Genomic DNA, 22,625 nt, shown 5'->3' with positions numbered 1-22,625 from the left:
ACGCTCGCTTGACTCTCCAAGAAGTCGCTCTTCGGACACCTCGGGGATCCTCCAGGCGGACTCCACGTCATCATCATTTTTCACGCTGAGTGCCATTACCGATGCCGTCTCGGGGGTTCACCTGGGTTAATGTGACCCGGTGATAAATCGCGTTCGAACCAATTTATAGGGGAGGCACACCAACCGAAATTTTGATGACATTTCGTTCCCTCAGCTTCTTGCTGCACCACAAAACCTTTTTCCTTTATCATCTCCTACCAACAGTTCAAAACATTCTGATGCTAGATTTTGGCAGTCTCTTCAAGTGTTCAATAAATAATTAAGATCAGTGTGGATTTTCTGAATGTAGCTTGTAGGTTGAGCTTGTTTTTTCCCTTTTCGCGTTCTTTGGATGCAGTGCCTTTGATGGCCGTTAATCATTTCGGCGTTGGCGTCGTTTTGTCTCGGTAGTTCACCTGGGTTAATGCGCTTTAGTGATAAATCGCGTTCAGGCGTTATCAACGAAACCGACGCGGTATTCGGTGGCTTTAAGAAGTCGTCGGTTAGTGAGGACGCCGCCCCCCTTGCGTCTTGTTGCTTGCCGGCAATTTACGAGTGAGTTTCATTGTCGTCGGATGCTGCCGCCGGCGAATGACTCTCCGAGGAGTAATATCAGGCCACCTAATAGCTTACCAAATAGCCTCCGAAACACCTTTTTAATGAACTATTGTAGCAGGAAATGAAAATAGGGACCGTCGGAACAATAACGACCGTTCTACACCCGCCGCCGCCTCGACGCTCATTCCGTGATGCCCTCTTGCATACGTGGTGCTCAATTTTATCTCAGTTCTGATTGCGTCAACCCTTCCATAGGGACGACGTCTCAAGGGTCACATCCGAGCCGGCGTCGCGACGATTATTAAGAAGCTGATACAGTAATTAGTTAAACGACGCCCTTCCGCCACGATTAGGCGGTCAAAATATTAAAAATAAGACAAGTTGATGGATTTATTCGAAGTTTAGATAAAGAGCATTCGAATGGCACGGCAAAAAGGCTTGGAATCCGACGACATCGGGGTCGGCATTTAAGAAACGTGCGATTTGTATCGGACAGACTCGACGTCATTGTTCGACTGTCCGATGGCATTTCGGACAGGTAATTAATGGCACCTCTAACCTAGCGCGATGCTGTGGGAACATTCCATGTCCTCATCCCTCAGCTCGTTATCGTCACAGTTCGACCGGCGCTTTACCAATGCTGCCGCCGCCGTCCTATGTAACGTGTAATGTCATCAGGATTGCGCCTTTGTTATTCGAATAAAGCAGATAGCTTTCCGAATGTACTGAGAGGTGAGTGTGTTGTTGTAGTCTACGGTCGTCGGCGGTTCGTTCGCATACAATCCAAATTGCATCAGGGCTGGTGTTAATGGCTCTGCCAGGATAATGGATGGAATTGCATTAAAATGTGATCTGCATAGCTCGCTTACATTCCGAGCTCGCTCAAATGTAATTACTGAATCTTTCGGTGGCTTCCGGGCTGATGTGCATTTCGTGATGAATAAAGGGTGGGCGGGCGTTCAAGTGAAACCGACGCCGACATAGCCACCCCTCGCGATCGGTTAATGGATCAGGTGGCGGAGGACGCGCCTTTTTCGTGTAAGGACAATTAGAAGAGATCGAGGAGGATTGCCGCCTGACGCGCTAGAACAGAAAACTGCTTGTTTAAGGGCGTGATTCCGATGCAATCGATATCGACAACAAAAAACACATCTTTTCATTCATAACACATGGAAAACCAACACAATTTAAGAACTCACCCCAAAACAACATGAAAGAACGAACAGGAGTCACAAGGAGAAAATTCAGATCCTGAAAGAAAATACATTTCATACCGATTTTAACACGATGAAATAGTTAATAACATTTTGTTCAAAAACATCTGAGAACTGAATTTTATACAAGTATGGCATTTACATTAATTTAGTTATGATTTTATGACCCTTAGAAAAATTGGAAATCAGTTATTAAGTTTCTGTTCAATAATCACAGTTGTATAAAACTATCGAAGCATTACCAAATAAATGAAACTCAACAAATATTTTTCTGTTATTAGAGAATATTTTTTAACGATTTGTATTCGTTTAGAATAGAACGGTTCGGAAACAATAATTTAAGCTTTGTATTGTTGATAACGACGTATGTGCGTATAATGTGAGTACACTTTGGCGGATCATAATTCATGTATGTCACCTTCGAATTATTTCCCGGTAACGACGCTTTTAATGTCAGTTTAATAGGACGTTTCCAACGAAAAGTGTGTTAAACGTCCGTATAAATTCTAGGCGCGCTCGCGGAGAATTACAGGAACATAAAGAAATAATCAATGTGGGAAATTTTTCTTACAAAAGCGTTGGCAAAGTTGGTCGGTGCCACAGGTGAATAGAACCCATAACATCGTCGTCGATTAAAGACTCAGCGTCGTTCGATAAGGCCGTATCTGCTCCTTTCCCACCCTCGAACATCCGTTCCTCCTGTGAAATAATACCGCGGAGCCTTTCAATCCTATCAGGCCGTCATTACAGGGAAGCAAACAATGCAATACACTCTGCTCTTCGATCCGGCGGCGGTTTTTAATGTAAGGGTGGTAATTGTGGGTGAGGAGGGTGAAAATTTCAAGTGAGGGAAAGTTTTCATTTGGTTGCAGGAAAAAAGAGCTTTTCGGTGAGTTTTTTCGCGCTTCTCGTCCTCCTCGGGGAGAACGGGCGACACGGCAGGTTGAGCGTTATTTATGTGCGCTTTTCCACTTGGAGCCGGCTGTCGTGGAAAGGCGGCGGCCGTATAAAGCACGTATCATGTTAGATGGAAAGAGCGAAGCTGTAATCCCCGAACTCGTGATGTATTGACGCTCGACCCTGCCGTAGACTCTCCTGCACTGCACCGTTCGGCGCTTTTTCAATTTACAGGTATCGGAAAATGCCCGAACGCACTTTATTACGCCGAAAGAAGAAGACCGCTAATCCACATTCCCACCCAATCCGAAAAAGAAAGGGATTCTATATGTATCCCTTTTATTACATCCCGATGTCAGAATTTTTCTGATTTTGTACATTTCATGTCGTGCACCTTCAACGCAAAGGAAACTTGTCTTTCACAATATCGAAGAAATCAATGCAGTTCTTTCGTACCTTGTGGCCTCCGAGTTTCTCAACTAACAAAGAAATAGTGCATGGTCGGAATGCGAGAGAATGAAATTTCTGTTGTGGCCCCCGATGGCGGCTGTCAATATCGTCGTCGTCGGTTGGTGCAGATGTGTCGCAGTGTAGGGCGCGGGGCGGCAACACTGCTGCTGCGCCAGCATCAACACGGGCCCTCGCAGGCTTGGAAAATTCACGGGTCATTTCTTCTCAGTTTCCGGATAGTGCGTGAGGGCTGCTACAGAATTTCGAATCCATCATCGTCACGAGCAAGAGGATAGCGCGACGGCGACGCAATGGGGCGGCAAGAAGCCCCTCTCGTAATGACGTCGGGGTCATTTTGCCCCCTTCCCGTACTCAAACATATCGTCAGGTGTACGTCGCCAGATAACCGCCGCCTACCCCTCGGCTCGTGCCTGCGTTAATTCGAATCGCAGAGATTACGCACGTTCGCTTCATTGGAAATCCTCATGCGAGCTGGCTGTATGGAAATGTTGGTCAAATATATCATTCCGGCTTGACAGTGCAATTCTCTTATCTGCGCGCTGCCGGCAACGGGATCCCGGGGGCTGCTCGCTGAAAAACAGGATCCGAGCCGGGGTTGGCTCGTCCGCCCGCCTTGAACTCCGGCCAAATTACAAACAAAACACCAGCTACGCGGCGCCCTCCCGGCCTCAACGAATATTAAAAATACAAGATTACCATTCCGTGGAAAATTCAACCACCCCTTGCGACTACCCCACTGGCGGCAAAAAACAACCCGCTTTGTTCATTCAACATCCCTTTGAAGCCAACTTTTCACTGGGTCAAAAAACAACCAACAAAAACAATAAATATATGACACCGGATTCACCTTTAGATAATGTACAATATAGGCATCCAAACCAAACTTATTATTAAATATCCAGTTTTTTTCTTTAACCTAAAATTGTCCGATTTTTAAAGTCACAATGTTATACTTTACAATAACAAGAACTCTGCTAAACTTCTTTCCATTCTCGATTTGCTATTCTATTGTGGTATTTCTCTGTTCACGTATTTACGTTTTTATTTCATGAAAACGCTTTTGGATTTTCATTGTTTCATTTTCTGATGGTGTGAAGGTCTTGAAACAGTGTGTTTGTTTTTGGATTAAGCTATTGATTGGATGCTGCGGCGGTCTTCGTTGTTTTCGTCAACCCTTTGGTGTAAGGTTTCACGGAATGCGACGGTGCGGGGTCGTAATCCGCCTAATGATCGGCCGGCTGACTCGGCATCGCTCTTTTCACCCCTGACACTTGTCCGCCGCCTCCGCTTCGCACAAACATTATTCCGTCTACAATTATCGTTTCCGCGTTAAAGGGCCGATGAGAAATCGGCTATGCGCCACCCCTTGCTTACAAATGATAGATTACAAGGAAGGGTTCGACATGAAAACAATTACATTACTAGAGACGACGTGTGTGTGTATTATTAAGAGCTGTTTGTTGACGGGAATCAGATGTCGCAGTATACAGTATTGGCGGCAACAGCACGCGCTTTGCCACTGCTGGCGCAGAGTTATGAATGCCCCCAATTACATCTTAAAAGCTGTGCTCCATTAATTTTCACAGCTGCTGCCTCTTAATTGGGATCCACACGCTCGATAATAAACGCGAGACCATCGCGCAAGCACTCTCCACGTAGTATTTCGCACCAGTCGGGGATGATTACGCGACGCATGCAAATAATCACGACGGAAATCCATCAAGGTAATAGCCAAGACGCCGCCACTTAATAACACTATCCCACCTCAACAATTACACCAACAACTTGTTTTGCTTCTCACATGCTACATTGTCCCATAAAAGAAATTCAATTTCAAGATCTTGAAATGTAGTGGCCATTCATCACTTCTTCTGCGTTTAAAGTATTGTTGTATTTCGTTCCTTAATTCTCTGCTGTCTCTACTTCTTCCATAGTGCTAATTACCCTTACCTAAGCAAAAAAAAAGATATGATTGCAGGGCTTTTGCCATTGTCGCGGTAATAGCGTCTAATTGTTGACTTCCCACATCGCTTGTCTATTCCGCACGCAACTTCCACCCGCCAATTTCCCGAAAATCTGAAGAAATTGGCCGGGGCTGGGCTAAATGTGCGTTATTGCCTGTTTTAGCACGATTTCTATGCGTGTCTTGCCCGAGCTTAAATAAAGGGGGGCGATCTTTGGCGCTGGACGTCGCGATGATTTGTTCCAATACGTGATATTCGAAATTGGCCCTGCGAGGGGTCACAAACGCCGCTGGTAATTATGTCGTTAGCAAATGGCACCATCTGCGACACGGGTCAACCCGACGTGGACTCCATCATCGCTCCAGCGTCAGCTTGCCGTTTATGTGCCCGGAGATATTAAACCGGGAATTTATTGCGGCACCCGGGTCCATAAAGACGCACGGCCCGAGATCTTGCAATTACTGTTTTCTTTATTCCCTCCAGTCACATGTGTGGCAGGAACCCTTCTGTAATCTTCGCGCAAAACTCGAAATGATTAATGCACCAAGTGCGCAAATTACTCACGAGGAACTACTTGAGGTGTTGTGTAATTAACGGCTTGAAGCTTTTTACTTTCTTTAGGTGTCTGCTTTATGATTTACCCTAAGTCACATCATCAGGGACCTCACTTGCAATACCTTGATGAGAATGAAGGAGCAAGCAGGTCGAGGGCAGTATCGCGTACGGGCCGTATTTCGATTATCCGCCAACTCCGGGCAGATCCGGGAGCCGCGTCACACATAAACAAAATTACGGGGAATTTTGTAGGATCAGTTTCCCCTATCCATTAGGGCTCGGTGGGATAGGAGCAGGCTCTTCCCACGACGACTATTACAGTTGCATCGTTCACTGTATTATTCATAAAAGGAGAGGAAGTATGCCGCATCGATTTTTGTTCGTTCTATCTTTACGCAATTTAGCACTAGTGTGCGTGTATGTAGTGTACATTTGCGCCGGAAGCGCCACCAATCGGTCGCCAGAAAACCCAATCATTTCCGGTGTCGGAACGTATTAGCGCCAGCGCGATTTTGATAGACACTGACAGGTCCAACCGACGCCAGCACCTCGATCCTGCGTCGTTGTTCCATTCACGTTGCAATATTACTAATATTATTTTCTTTGTTTCAGGTTCATCAACGCCAGGCGGAGAATAGTTCAGCCCATGATCGACCAGTCGAATAGAGCAGGTAAGTTGGATCATAAAACAGCCACGACGCCATCGTCATGGCGCTTCCCTGCACCGCGTCGGTAGAAAGACAACGAGAGATATAATCTTTATTTATTTTCATTTATCTTTGATTCTTGATCACTTGGTACATATCTGAAAAAAGTTAAACTTTTTTTTAATTATCTCGGCATAGTTTATTAAGTATCTTGGTTGACCATCTGTTGAAAAATCGAGGCGTACATTTGTTTCAGATTTAATCTCTCAAAGAATGTCCCCGTGGTTTTCGGTTTTGTTGTACGAATCACTAAACCTGATCGCATTAGATTTTTTTTATCTGCAGTCGGTTAATGACACTTGATTTAAAAAAATAATTTCGCTGAAGTAGCTTCGGAGTTCGGTCGAGGAAATTGTAATTGGTGGCCGGCTTCTCTGCACATAGTCGTTTTGTTTTATGCTGATTTCGTTTTCGGTTAACAACCAGTGCGTAATTCAATAATTAATGACGACTGGTTGAGTAAAAAACCGTGGGATCATGTGAAAAAGTTAAAGTCGGTTTGCATTCGTGCATGATGCACCAAGCTGGATGCTTAAGCTGTTATCGGTCTTCGTTACGGCCCCGCCGTCCCTTATCTCATTTTTAATGAATCGTGATTTCCATTAAAGCCTAACGTTGTTGTGTTCATTTTTACGAAGATATGGACCGATCCCATGCCGAGCAATCGTTTCGATATGAATTGTAAGTGGAAAGTCTTGTATGATCGGTTATCGTTGCGCCGTGCCTCTATTTTTTTCATTTCGGCGTTTTGCAAAAGCCGTATTATTAATGGTCTGTGCGCTATCGATTCTCCGAGGCTCTCTTTCTGTTCCTGTTCGAGACGGGCGAAGAGAAATAGCGAGGAGAACCGTTGACCCTCGCGGACCGATCCATCACGATGTTGACATTTTTCGGGAAAAGGACGCGGTGCAGGGAGATTCAACTGCAGATGCAGTACAGGGGCAGCTTGTTACACCACTAATAGTCTTTTCTCCGCATGCAGGACCTAGCGGAGCGTACAGTCCCGATGGTACTATGGGATATATGATGGACGGCCAGCAGATGATGCATCGGCCGCCGGGAGATCCAGCCTTCCACAATCAGTACGCGCACTATCCCGCAGAGTACTACGGACACCACCTGTGAGGTAAGGATAAAGACAATCAAATTTGCCTCCAGCCCACAGCAGCCAACAACTGTCTTTCTTTTTTTCGAAAATAATATTTGAAATGACAACTTGATTGGACATTAAAGAAACTAGTATATTAAAACACCGAGTTGCATAAGGCAAATTTTAAGGCACGAATCGAAGTTTATAAAACGAGCGGCAAAGCCGCGAGTTTTATAATGGATGAGTGCCTTAATGGCCTTATGAACGAGGTTTTTATATTATTTTTCCTAATTTGTTCTTGTAACAGAGCTACTTTCGCATTCGTTTTCAGTGCTAGATTATCAATTTCGATGTTAGAATGTTAGAATAGCTTTGTTTCCATAGCAACTTGGGAATGTTTAAGATACAAATTAGGAAAAATAAGTTTATTTTTCAAATTTGCCGCTTTAATAGGTCCATTAGAATACTCAATTTGAAGTCGTTTATAGACATCTACAAGGTGTTTATAAATGTTTCTAGCATCAAGGGTGGCTCTGGAATTCCTGTCGTACACTATTTTGCCGCTTTGTTTCATAGTTGAATAATAACTATCTTGAAAATTATTTATATTGTTATTTACATCAATGACGTTTCTGTTACATTTTTGTGTCCAAGTTTTTGATTTTCAGGTTTAAAACCACAACTAGAACAGTTTATTTCTCAAAATTTACTTTGTTTGAGGTTAATTGCAAATATCAGTTGAAAAATCGAAACCCACATTTGTAATGAGCGGCAAATTTCTTTGACATTTCATAGCCACCCTTGATGGTAGAAACATTTATAAACACCTTGTATAAGAAAACTCAAAGTAGGAAATTTTGTTTTTTAAGAATTGGCAGTTAATTAGTCTGGCTGTCATCTGTTTTCTGTCAAGTTCTTGGTCAATTTCACCATTACGGATTTTACGATTCGTGTTTAATAAATAGCTGCGAGAATAAAAAATGTTTCAATATAATTGAATTGTCCTTTGTAGCCAACAATATGTTCCTAAATATAATAGATGTGAATACAGGTTGTGAAGTTAGGTTAGGTTTAAATTTAGTGATAGTGAAACTCAATAAATGTCAAATTTTAAATTGAATTTGAAAATCAAGTGGCAAGTCGTGGTTACAAAACCATTACCAATCGTGTAACACGAAAACTCTTAGAATTGGAAAACCTAAATTTTTTATTAAAAAAAAGTGGAAATTCGAAAAAATAGTATAAAAGACTTCTTTTATAATGACACTGGTGTACTCGTCCCATACAAGACTCACCTAAGGCTCGTTTTGTACACCGGGAACTCGTGCCCCAAATTGGCCATTATAAAACACGTTCTTTAATATACTATCTTAATAGGCCAGAGGAGTACCGAAATTTTGAGTGAATTTATGTAGCAGCTATCCAACTTCTAATGGATGAACATAAAGTTTTCCTCTTGATATGTATTCGTACTTAAAATGCAGACCCAAAAACACGACTCACTTATTAATAAAGAATTTGCCATTTGTGTGATGGATTCTTGAGTACATTATCTGTTTATACTCAAACTTGCATCTAATCTAAGTGGTTCAAAACAACGTAACAGTATAATTTTAAACAATTCGTCTTGTATGATGCAGTAGAAGGTTCTAAAGAGGCATGTTTGCAGAGATTGCTTTTGTTGTCAAAATAATTAAAAATAATTTTTGTTTCAGATCCCCCCACGCTAGTGACAACGACAATGGACATAGAAATATGCGACTCTTAAATGTGATTATTCTCTGTACAAAGTGTAAATGTAGTGCCCCAGTGTTTAGTTAACGGGAAGGACTTGTACAAAAAGTATTAGACTACTCGTGTGCTGACTGCTGTACATAGATAGTGGTAGGTGCGGGCCGACCCCGGAGCGGTGCCCGGACCGCGGTGTATACTGAAGGGACAGCCGCAACCGTGTAAAGTGATGTGGTCTCGTAGCTTAGGTTCCTCGATGTGTTACCTTACAACACCCTCGTCCTAGTCCCCATCCAGTCCAGAAACGATCAGCCCAATCCTCCTCCTTCTTCTTCACTCTGTCCGCCGTCACGTTTCTTAAAAAAAAAAATCTTCAAAAAGTACGACGCGTACAAAAAAATAATCCAAGGTTGTGCTGTTGTAAATTACTAGTTGTTATATCTGTTGTGATTTTTTTGCTATTTGAGGAAAAAACCCGAACTCTCCCTGTCCCGATGATGATATACGATACGATATACGTAACTACTGAACCTAGAGAACAAATCGTCGTGAAGGTGGCCAAAATTGGACCCCTTCGCCCTACGACTAGAATAATAATATCAATACACAAGTATACAGAATGTCGCAAAGTCACTCAGGTGGTCCATGGCTGAAACCCAAATTATCGTAACATTTATAGTAATTAAAGTCAAAAGTACTTTTCTGTTTCTTGTACCACACTGATGATTTTGTTGTTTCGTCTTTAGTTACTTACCAGGGACAAATGGAGGAGTGACTGGATGATTCTAGAGTGCCTGCACAAGCCTTGCCTGGTTATTGTTATTGTTGTTTTGTAAAAAGAAACGGCACTTGCGAAGAACCCAGTCGGTCCTCTTGTATTTTTATGTTCGGCGACAAGGCGGAATTCCATTTAGATGATTCAAAATTAAAACATCAAACCTTGTCCTGGACTAAATGTGGGATCCGTGCACCTTCGGTGCGAACACCGCCTCCAATACACGACGTATACGACTTTAGTGATGTTATAGGTTATTATTATTATATGAAATTATGGCGTACACAATGGCGGCGACGAGGCGGAGTTGCACGGCTCACTTTCACCTATTGTTTGAAACTTGTGTGTATTCTTCGTTACCTTTGTTAGGGTCAGGGCGGGGGGCTTACAAGTATACCAATTTTTACACTCCGACTTATAGTTTTTGATCTGATGTACTCTCGAGTGTGTTGTACATATTTAATACCCGCGCCGACACGATACGATTCCCTCTGCCCCAGGCCCAATCGTTTTTTGTACATACAATTACCTCCGATGAGAATGTTGGCTGTTCGTTTTAAGTGATTTCCATCATGAATCATTATTCGCCTTATCCAATGTATACGAAAAAAAAAACTAAAAATCAATACAGATCAATGAGAGAATATCGTACCTCTGTGTTATGTATGAGAGGAAACTTTATTGTGTTCTGCTTTTTAATGAAAGTATATATTAATATTATAAACGATATGGGACGAGATACCTCTAAACTAATTTGGTAACGCCGTGTCCTCTGTATAGTGTTTTTTTGAAACGTGAGCATTAAATGCTACATCTTGTGTACTTATATAAAATGTGTTTTTAATACTACCGACCCACTATCCCTCCACACTCTAATATAATAATAGTACAAATTCTAGTTTTACTGTAGTGCTATATGTGACAGACCTTACCTTACCGCCCCCTCTCACACAATCTCCAAACATGTACAGCAGTGCGTAGCACAAAAAGGGAAACAAGCCCCAAATCCACGGCCTCCAAGCCGACAGATGTAGCACTCATTGTTTTCCTTTTTTGTTATGCACGTTCTTTTCCATTTTTTTCTATTTTTTAATTTTAGTTTCCTCCAATTTGTCACGATCGCATTATTTTCGTATTATACAACAAGATGGGACGTTTAACTTTTCTGTACTGTGATTGAATTATTGTTAATTAAGTGCAATTTATGTTCATGTAAATAAACAATTATTTCAAATTTCAATACTAATAAACAACAAAGTAACTAATAATCTACTAATGAATGTCTCCTACAGTCCTCTAAAAAACAAAAATAATACTAACCACTTAAACAAATATACTAATAAAAAGTTAAACAATCTCAAGGAACTTCAAACGTGGTGAAACACTGTCGCAGGGTAAGTACTTTTCTATTTAGAATCATTATAAAACCTATAATAATTTGAACTAAAGCTATGAGATTCAGTTAATGCCAAAAATTTTTAAGCCCGTTTTTGTCTTTACATTAATAACGTTGATGCTTTAATAGATTATTTGACAAGTAGTGTGTCTGGTGAGACGCATCTCACTTCCGCCTTCGGAAGAAGTAGAGATAATCCTGCTGAGTGTAATTTCTGCTGAAATATCGTCCTTGCGTACGGAAAGAGCGCCAGGACATTAACGTGCAATCCTGATTCCGGACTTGAACGGCCATTGGTCATCCTAGATTGGTCGCGGGGTCCGGTTGACAGCTCCTATATAGGCTTGCGCCCGGAAATTGTGTCCAGTGCTGCCGGCTGCCTTCCGGTTCCGTTCCATTCCTTATACCGCGGCCGCCTTGATTCATTACCCTTATCATGGACCTGGACCAAATGACTTTCTCTCCTTCAAACCCTAACTTCATTTCTGGAAAAAATCGATCCCGCATCATTCTGGGTGATTTCCAACGACAATTGCGACATTAATTAAATAAGGAACCAATGTAGTCGACACGGTGAATGAATAACAAATGGTAGGTGGCGTGCTGTGTCAATCAAATGTCCGTGCTACGTGACCGATGAGAGCTTCCGGCCAAAACAGCGCCATTTTCTGTGTTGGTTATTGCCACGATTATGAACCAAAGAGCTTCCGCAGCGTCAGCGATCTCTGCAAGATGTCCATGATGCACGAATCGTAGAGTTCATTTGGATGGCGCAAATTGCGCAAGCGGCACTAATTATCTGTCCCCTCATATAAGCCAAACGAATCGGAGTAACGCGAATTGAGTTGACAAAGCAAAATTTTAATAATTTTAATGCAAAGAAGAAGGAAATGTGGTTTTGTAACTAAAGCGACACTTTCTCTGAAAGCAGATGCACGTAACTGAAACTAAAATTCCAGCACATTTATAAGTCCTCTTTCAGGCACCAAACCATATTTAAATTTAAAAAAAAGGTAGATATGTTTGTGGGATTACTGAAATAACTGCTTCATTTGTTCAATGTAATAGATATTGTTGCAATTCGACTCCTAACAAAAGAATTTAACCTTTTTATCGCCACTCTCCCGGTGTTGAAATTTCCCTGTCGGAATTGGTAGCGATGCACCAGGGAAAGGTAGGCTATTACGCCGTAAAAGCAACTAACAATAACTTTAAGGTTATTTGGAGCATCTCATAACCGTAACAGAGGGGTGTCAGTGATGATTTGGGGGTTTGTTCGCTTTCCATGTGATAAGCAGTTAGTTTTCATCTCGTCCAACGACACGGTGCTCGTTTCGTCGGCAGTTTGCATCTCCGACACCGCACATACCTCATTATTCTTTCATGCTATTGCAAATTATCCATCAGGAAGAACATAGGGAGAGAAGAGCTTCGTGCTTAAAAAATTCCGAAAGTTGTTCGCTCGGAAACTTAATTATATTGGATGTTTCGACTCGGGTGCGAGGGAGATTTACAATCGAATCGGTTAATCGATTGATGGGGAAAAAGGGCCTAATTAAAAACTCCGGGATAGCAGCTGAATAATTCCAGGCAAAATTCGACGGCTTGATTTCGGTTTCACGTACTACAGGTGTGCTCCTAATACAGCGAAGTGCTTCTAGGGCCTCTTGGGAGCGGGGAAATGGATTGGAAAACTTCCATCCATTGATTTGTATTCGCTTTGCGTCCGCCTGCCACTGTACTCACATATTCACCGACCGGTTGGTTACCTTATACGACTACACTTCGAATGGCTCCATTTCAGACCAAAATCGACTTTTCCGACCATTACTTGCCGCACCCTTGAAAATGGATCGCAATTAAAGAAAATGACCCAACACCCACGCTGACCGATTCTACGCACAAGGCGCCACAACTGAATGACACTTTACATCTTCAGTTTTCAAGTGAAATGCAAGATTAACGGGAGGAGTGGTTAGTTACATTATAACGGATCTTTTGGATAGTAATGTCTCTGGTTCGTCTTCAAACTGCACGATTATATTTTATGCACATATCGGCAGGCTCCATAACAGTACCAGAAGCATGTTCACTCTGACAAAAACTCAAAATCTTTTATTTTCGGCCCCCTAAAATTATGGACACTACAAAAAATCTTGGATCATTTGGCACGTAAAAATCGGTGAAGTGAAAAACAGTCTCAACGAAATGAGAAAATAGTGCTAAAAATAACACAAGCAAGTACCCTTATGATTACGCATCCAAACATATCTTCACAATTCACATTTTTATAGGGAAATACAAAATACCAAGACAATTAAGTAGTTATTCTGCATTTTCATAATTCGAAGATTAGAGCCATCCTTTTGAAATGAGATGTCAACGATTGTATTACATTAATTTCATCGAGTGTTTTAGGGGCGGTTTTCGCTCGGAAAATGCGCTTTCTTTGTAGCGGTTGGGGCGATTAGTCTCGCGCCACAACCCTTCGCCGCGTCATCCTCTTTTCTCTTCCATCCATCTCCTGAAAGCGCATCCATATTCATATAATTGTAATCGCATCATGCATGTGTCATTTGAGCAGTGTAACTACATTTCCTGGGCATTGTCGTCGGGTTATCGCGTCCCACCCCACTGAAAATTACGTTTTCTCGTCGCCACCCCTATCAAAACTTTGCTCGCACACCGAATCGCAATTGCATTATGTGAAATCGCTGGTCAAGTCCGTCGCCATCGTCCGTGGAAGGGAGGTCCTGGTACCCCCTGGCTTTAATTAAAGGGAAACGAGTGCCCCTTTAATGCGGCGCATATCTCGTGTGCGCGATTAAGGGCCTGTCAAAAACAGAGAAATTCATTTTTTCGCATTCGTTCTTTAATTCCTTTTTTATCAGCTAAGCGGCATTCATCCGACCAAGCCGTCGCTTCTCCTCGCCACCCTCCAGAGCTTTTTTCTCCGGCTGGAATGCAGATTTTTTGATTAAATGTTTTCGCACCGCGGCCTGTCTCCGATGACAACGATCTAGCCAGTTAGGAAACGAATGGATTTCCATTATTTTCGAACCATAACCGAGCCGGCTTTTTCAATACCCTCTGTGCTGCTTTTCAAAATGAAATCTGCTTGCCGAAATTATTATCTTTATCGTTATCTCCTACTATTTGATTATCGGCCTCAAATTTACGGCGTGATTTTAGTTTGAACTCTTTTCTAAAAAAAATTTTCACAGAAGTCGACTTGTTGCAAGACACAACAAGCCACACAAGAGTTTTAATTTCAAAATAATCGCCTATCAACATTCATGTTTACCACTTTTCAATTGCCAGTAAGAGATTAAAATTTTAATAGACTTGAACGGTAGTAGGTAATGAATCGATAAATTAAAGAGCTTTGTAGGTTGTGGTTTCGTGTTTACGCAGTTTTTCACTTTTTTAGTAATGTTATTGTCATTGCTTTTCATTTTTATTTGTTGCATAGAAAAGGCGCCCCTATTTTATGTAATTTAATAATTTTAAGTGAAATTTAATAGCAATGACGGTTGAAAGAACTAAATAAATAGAATAAAGCTTTTTATGCGTCCAATGATGTCTGCATTGTTTTTTATTAACACCTCGATAAAATTCTGACTTTATACCCCATTGTTTATGTTATGAGGTTATAGAGTGGAACAGTTTCACAATGCTGGAGTAAAAATATCGCATATCTAAAAATTGTTACAAGTATCCACTGCCTATGTATAAAAAGTCTGAAAGTCATAATACTCATAATATAATATACAGTAATGTCCCCGGATTGAGTTCATAAGAGGAAAAAAAACATTATTTTTGATTTTACAAAAGGAAGGAATAATATTTTTTGCTTAATTTAATATAAATAAATCTTTAATTAAAACTTTAATATTATCAAGCTGTGTTCTTAAAATCGAAAAAAACAAAAAATAACGAAGAACTTTTTTATTTTTAATTTTGCAAAAAATGTCAAAGGAATGAAATTTGTTTCTTAACTCAAACCAATTTCCACTATTTGATTGACCCATTACCTGTTTTAGCACATAGTTCAATTCTAACTTGTAATTCTTTAAGACTGTTTCGAATTTTCTCAATTATTGTTAAGGATGCAATTGCATTTCTTTTCCAATTTTTTAATACTTACACATTATTGGGTAAATTTTCCTTTAATCTTTAACGCACTATTTGATATTGTGAATCCACAGTCTGCTATTATTTAAATACGATTACAAAATTTAATAAATAAAAATAATGAAAAAAATAATTTTAAGAGTAGGGGAGAGGGGAGCATAGTGGGGAACTTAACAATCAATTAGTCACGCATCTTAAAATAATACAAATTAACAATTTTTTTTTACTAAATATCAAAGACTAATGTATTGCGGATGATTTTTGTTGAGCTTTTTTTGATTACAATAAAAAACTTACGACATGTGAGCATTATTTTGAAAAATGGGATTTGCCCTGCTTTGCCCCGCACATAGGGGTAAAGTGGGGTACCCTATGGGGAAAACAAATTTTTGAATAACTGTGTACCTACTTAGAAAAAGTAACATTTTAAAATCACTTAGGCATCAATGCATATTGCACATAAATGAGCAGGTTCATCATATTTAGCCACTACATTTGTATAACTAGATTTGAAAAAAACTTGCTCCCTAACTTCGCAAATTTTTTAACGAAAACACTGAATTTCACATTTTATTTGATAAAACATATAGGTTTTCACACTTTGTTTTATAAAACACACATGGTTAACTGTCAACTGACAACCAATCAAAACACGCTATTCGACTTTTTTCAGGGCGTTTGATTCGAGCAGCAGGAGTGTTACTCTATGCCCCCCTCTCCCCTACAAACTAATAATTTTGAAATTTTAATTGCAGATTTTGTTTTGAAATAAGCAAAAAATTTCTTTATCATTTTTTTGTAAAATGGAAAATAAACTTTTTTTCCCTCTTGTGAACTCAATCCGGGGACATACTGTATAAAATAATATACAGGTGGTTTTAAAATAGACGTCCAAACAAAACACGGTAATTGGTAAAGACAAGTAGAATCGATTGACAAAAAATGTTGTAAATGAAAGTCTTCGTTTCCGAGGTAAAATTAATCGAATATTTAGTCAAAATTTTCAGTTCGCCACTGGATTAAAGAATGTAGTCTTAATTGCTTAACAAAAATCCAAGGTTTGTTTTTTTAGGTGCGTATTTTTATCAGTGGTGTTCCCAGTAAGTGGTAAAAGGTCTTTTCGTTTTTATCTGTATAATATTTAAAAGGTAATTTGCTATTGTTTGTTTATTAAGCAGTTTCCATAAAAACGATACCGTAACAATAATAAATTAACAATTTTTCAGAAATGTTTGCAAAAAAGAAATCCGAAAAATATACATTGTATTAATTTTATTAATGGGGGATAAGTAACAAAAATTTAAAAGGACATTTTGTTTGTACAGACAAAGTACCTACATAGTAAAAAGTCAAAGATTCAAACCTAGCATATAAACCGCTTATTGTAAAATTCTATTTTAAATTTGATAGCATCTTTGTAAATATGCAGCAGTATTTGCACAAATTGCCTTCCTATTATAATCTACGGAGTTGGACCAAGAAAAACCTCGCTTCCTACAAGAACTGAATCGGCTTCAAACTGGAGCGAATAAAAAGTTCTCTTTGCGAAAACCCCTTGGGGTGGGTAGACAAATGGGTGTCGCTGCATATGTAAAACGAGGAGCCCAGTCACCCTTTGTCTGTCATTTGTCACTGTCCGAGCGTCGGGGGCGGCACACGTCGTCATGGTAACACGCACACGACCGCTATGCCCCCGTGCATCATAACAGAAAAAGAACACACATCAGGGAAAAACAGTAAGTTGAAAAAATACTATTTTGATCAACAAAGCCGGCAGGTAAAGGTTGGTCTTGAAGGTCGCTCAAGGGGCGGCGGAGGCGGCTGCTTTCGGAGAAAGAGAGCTTTCTAGCTGGGTTTGTGCATCAGTCAAAGCACGGTCCATTACGCAAGGCTAAGCGATAGCGGCTAATGGCTGAAAACCGGAGATGAATGGCCGGCTGAAAAGCTAGCCCCGCTCACTGAAAACCATCGACCTAAAACTCCCCAATGACGATATGTTAATTTGATGGGAAAACGGTATTAACTGCCTGAAAACACAAAAACTGGCGACTCTAGGAAGATTCACACTAACGCTAATGCTGATCGTTCGACGATAAAATCTAAGGCTAATGCCTTGAAATGAGACGCCCGAAAATGTCACTGATTTTCAGGAAATATTGCCAGAGGGGATCATAAATCTGTCATCAACAATTTTTTCTCGCTCGCCGTTTTCGCGCAGAAAATTAACCCATAATCAACTTTCAATGCCGGGCCCGAATATGATGTTGTTGATGATTCGGCCAAAAAATCTAATTTAAAGTCAACAAATTATGATGTGTTATGTGAATAAAAATCAAAAAGAGTATTTTTTTTGAACCAAGGTAGTTACATAGTTTTAGAATTGTTTAAAGTACCCATTAATTCATAAATGTATGTACTTGTTTTGTTAGACGTGGATATACTTTTCACATTTTCCATTGGTTTTTCAGAAAAAGTACCTAGTAAGAAACAACATCAAGTCATCAAATAGCTATGTAGTAAAAATAAAGTGGTTATAGCTAATGAAAATAATATCTGATCATTTTTTAAAATTGAATTCATTCGTAGAACCAATAACATGTACCAATAAAAAAAGTACAACATAATATGTATTAGTTTTTGTTTTTTAAGTATACAGGATTCTTTAGGGAAATCTTTAGGGAGAAAATTAGGGGAAGATGATTCATAGTTACCGATTTTCAAATTCTGTTCAGCTTCGAGATTGGCTACCGTTTTTTCGTCTTAACTCGACTATTTTTTGAGCAAAAAATTTTTGTTTCGAAATTTTGTTTCAGAATTGTTGCCTCCATAAGCCCTTTTTCTCTGGGGCGCGAGTTCTGGGCCCCCTGTATACATTTACGAATAATTAAGGGAATTATAAGTTTTTATAAAAATCATTGAACATGCACAATAAGTAACGAAAGAAATCAAAATTGCAGAATTACCTAAATGACATAATCTGGAGAAACAAACCCCGGGAGAAAAGAAGTGAAAGCAAGTGGGTACTAAAACCAAACAGTAATAAACAACGGAACAATGAAAAAAGCTGAAGCCAAAAATTTTAATAAATCTGCTTGTGCGCCACTGATTTAAAAGTTAACAAAATCTAGTCGCTGGTTGCTTAGGAAACACGGTATTTCAGGTGCGTTTTTTTGCCAGTGGTGTAGAAAGTGCATGGATTGTGGTTAAATTTACCTTGTCAGTTTTTGATTTAAAAATTGATTTTTCATACTTCATACTCCTTCTGGAATGGCACAGAAATGCTTTTTTAACGTTAGAAAAAAATAATAAATAGTCAATTCGATTCCTTAAGGCTGCCAAAAACCGAGTTTAATTTTTGGTAGTGTAGTTCAAAAAACACCCTGTATAAAAGACCTGAAGCAAAATATTAATTCCGTGATATTGAAATAAATTTGTTATAACGACACCATTCATCCAAGATAATTACATACCATCAGTAGAAAATTAATTTCCACTCCACAGCAATTTATTCTTTTGTTCTCAGACATTTGATTTCTACACCTGGCGAACTTAACAACTTCATATAAGGAAAATTCCAAAACTTGTTTAGAAGATCCATGTAAAAACAGCCCACATAAAAATATAAACATGTTATTTACAGGGAGATTTAAACGGAGTAAGTATAAACTAGATGTACTACCGGCAGCCCCCATAAAGAATAATTCACGCAGGTGTCAAAACTAAATAACTAAAATCCAATAAAAGTTATTTTATAGTTTCCAGGTTGTGAATATATATAAACTGAACAACATCATATCCATAATAAATAAAATGAACAAAAGGAGAAAAAATAAAATGATAAACTTCAAATATCCATCTCACAAAAATAAATAAAAAAATAAAAATCATAAAGCTGTAAAGAGCAAATACGTGACGTTTTAATTTAAAATTTAAATTAAATAAAAAAAAAAAATATTGCATTGCAACGTGATATTTTTTTTCTTACCTTTTTTACGTTCCCTGCAGCAAATACCTATTTCGCCATAGCTATTGCTTACTTTGCCATATAATTATTGCCTACATTTCGATTTTTTGTTTAATTTGACGAACCATGAAATGATCGCCTACAGCCAATGCACCGGTTTATTTCTATCCAGCCTGCCTCAAATTAATTTAGAATGCAGATTCACTAATTATTTGCAAATCTTGAAAAATTGCGAGTTAATTAGGTAAAGTTTAATTTAATTTTAATAACTGGGACAAGTATTCAAGTACGTAGTATGATTGTCAAGTTTTGAAAAGCACTTGCCATAGTTATGTTTCTACACAATGTTTAATTACGCAATTTCTCGCAAAACATTAAAAATATTTACGACAAAACCACCAAACAAGTAAATGAACGCGTAGATGGTATACCACAACAGTTTTATCATAGCTTATGTGTATTAGACCGCAAATTGAAATTTTATGGTGACATTTACTGCTCGTCCAGCTTTTGCTCAGTTTTTTTTTTGAAAATGTTTGTAATTGAAAATAATCCTGACTCTGCAGATATTTGCAGTCCCAGCATCACTCCTATTATTATAGTTATGCCTGTTAACAGGATTGTATCAAAAATTATAGACGGTTAAATACAGGTTTTGATATTATAAAAATATCTGGACTACTATAAAATCAGAATGGGCAATTTAAAATGATAATGATTGATAATAAAATAAAAAAATAATGACTAAAATGTTAGGGGTAAATGTTACCTTACATAACAGAGTACGAGAACAACCCTTTCACAGATTTTGATGAAGAATTCCTCATTAAAAGGAAGTGCGAGGGTTCTAGGACAACTGTATCTACAATAAGTCAAAAATAGTACAATTAGTAAAAACGTCTCAACGTTTGCAATAAAAAAACTGAATTTCACTAAGAAGTTTTATTTTCTACAAAATTAGGTTTTTTCAACAGTATACTTTGGGAAATGTGTAAAAAGGCTATTTGATATTTCACTTCACCATCAGTATTTTTTCGTGTTTTGAAATTTATAAGGGATACGTTATAGCATAACGTAGGCTACCGCAAACTAACAATGACTCTTGCCATATTTCTTTGTATTTTAGAAGTGTTGTAAACCAAAATAGAAAACAGCGCTGAACACGCCAAAAATAAGTCTATTGTAAGTTGCAAATAGGAAACAGTAGTTAATTAGGTTTTCTTGCAGTTTTTATTGCGATAAAAAATGTCACAAATGTGAATTAAAAATATTTGAATGTACCATATGATTGTGATGTAAAAGCGAGTCAAAGAGGCTAGTTATTTCAAGTGCTATGGCAAATGGCAGGAATTCGAGTGTTAATGTTCGATGGTTATATTTCAAAGTCATAGAGCGAGTTCTTAGTCAGACACAACATCGAGGACGGAAGACGCTGCCCCTGATCGGAAGCGATTGTTCGAGGGTGGCTTCCAGCAGAAGTAGATCTGTTGATAACGACCTCCTTCATAACATTTGATTCGAGTTTATGGTATCGCAGGCATAACTGTGATCACCTCGTTTACTTTACGATCTGTATCTGTTGGGTGTTCAGTGCGGCCACTACATTTGCGCTAGATGAGTACGTCCACGATACTTTTATAGTACAATAACATTCGCCAAAGTGGGCCGTTAAATTGTTTTATGGGCCTGGAAGCGGGCCGGCAACAGATGGAGCCGTCACACGTGCCGCCATCTACCAGACGGTAGCCCCACAACCCTCCCGTAAAAACCCTTAAGAATTGATCGTAAAACATTTTACAATTCTGCTTTAATGCATCGCTAATGCAACTCTTTACGACCGAAACAAAACGAGTGCAAAAAAATATAAATTAGATTTATTTTTAAGCCGAGACTGATTGGTTCATAGTAGAACGATGTTTCTTCTGCTGCTAATAAATCCAATCGTTTCGCTAATGAATTGCGCTATCTCTTTAGATTGTTCTGATGTGGGTCTTTTTTGTCGGAGCTTTCATAAAGATTCCATCGTTATATGCGAATGTTCGTGTATTTTTTGTCTACTCCGCTTCTTGTTAAGGTAGCCTGTAAAATTATAATAGAGATCTTACGGTTTTTGCTCTTGCTTCGAGATGCATCCAATACGCGCTGAGTTATGTTACGTGTGTAAATTTATCGGCGGTTTGCCTTTTTATACCGACACGATATTTATGCAACCGTGGCGTACTAAAACAGAATACCAAACGGCTTAAGCTCATCTTTCCACTTCGACATTCGTTTTTTTATACTTATAACAGAACTTCATCCATTATTGATAAAGATCGAATTTTTGGATCGATCCCATCAATTCAAAAGATGACTTTCTAAAACCACATCTTCGAACAAAAACTACCAATAATTGCAATTTTCTTTCAATTATCTGTTGTTATGGATGTTTTTAATTTTGACACAATTTTTTTTGAAAGCTTTAATAAATATGTAAGCAATCTTTGGCAGCTGAAATTTAGTACAATAAAAATCTACATTTATGTTGGACGTTTTAAAATCGCTGGAATCAGTTGAATTAACACTTTTTTCAAAGTATTCTAATTTTGATTCACTGACCAAAGTTATTCAAATAAATATAATTACACTGCGCCGCAAAATTTGAAAATTTAATTTGAAAAAAAAATCCTAAACAGGTCTCTAATACTTGCTTTTTAATCAAAACTTTTCTAAAAAATTAACACTGTTTTTTACCTCGAGGTTTTTAGTTGATCTTGACAAAGTGTTTTGCCTCCTCGAATACTGATAAGAGTCAGTATTCTTCGTGGGATACAGCCAATTAAATTTCTGACTTCTTTCTTACCGATTTTTTGTCACATTAGTGTCAGTTCATCAGCTAATGAAACTGTTAGTTCTGAAAGGATTTCAGAATGCTGCTACAAAAGTTTAATTTGCATTCTAGGATTGTCCAATAAGTGCTCTATCAAATTAACATCCTGTTATAGTAACCTCAGTTGACATATACCTAGTAAACATTTTATGGCTTAAGTCAAACCACCCATAGAAATAAAACTGGGTGTAAACTGCAGCCGACAAAGTTCTAGGTAGAGAGTTGACCGATGGTTGAATAGGCCCGCACTCATTTCGTGCT

General features: G+C 38.9%; 1 protein-coding gene across 3 annotated transcripts in view; it reads left to right on the top strand.

Moving 5' to 3' along the window:
• The window catches only part of hth (Meis homeobox homothorax), a 90,934-nt gene extending 81,632 nt beyond the window's left edge, over positions 1-9,302 (top strand). For 2 of the 3 annotated variants that reach the window (XM_088049856.1, XM_088049855.1), the window contains 3 exons: positions 6,311-6,369; positions 7,370-7,531; positions 9,211-9,302. In XM_088049856.1, coding sequence (XP_087905982.1) covers positions 6,311-6,369; positions 7,370-7,530 — 220 coding nt within the window. In that variant the 3' untranslated portion in view covers position 7,531; positions 9,211-9,302. The remainder of the gene's footprint in view (positions 1-6,310; positions 6,370-7,369; positions 7,532-9,210) is intronic. The other variant, XM_088049857.1, reaches the window with a different exon arrangement.
• The last annotated feature ends 13,323 nt before the right edge of the window (positions 9,303-22,625 follow it).

Source organism: Gnatocerus cornutus, chromosome 1, assembly GCF_029298725.1.
Source record: "Gnatocerus cornutus isolate USDA-ARS CGAHR chromosome 1, icGnaCorn1.1, whole genome shotgun sequence".
NCBI classification, from domain to species: Eukaryota; Metazoa; Arthropoda; class Insecta; order Coleoptera; family Tenebrionidae; genus Gnatocerus; species Gnatocerus cornutus.
Note: the sequence above shows the minus strand (reverse complement) of the source record. Positions and strands in the feature narration are given on the sequence as shown.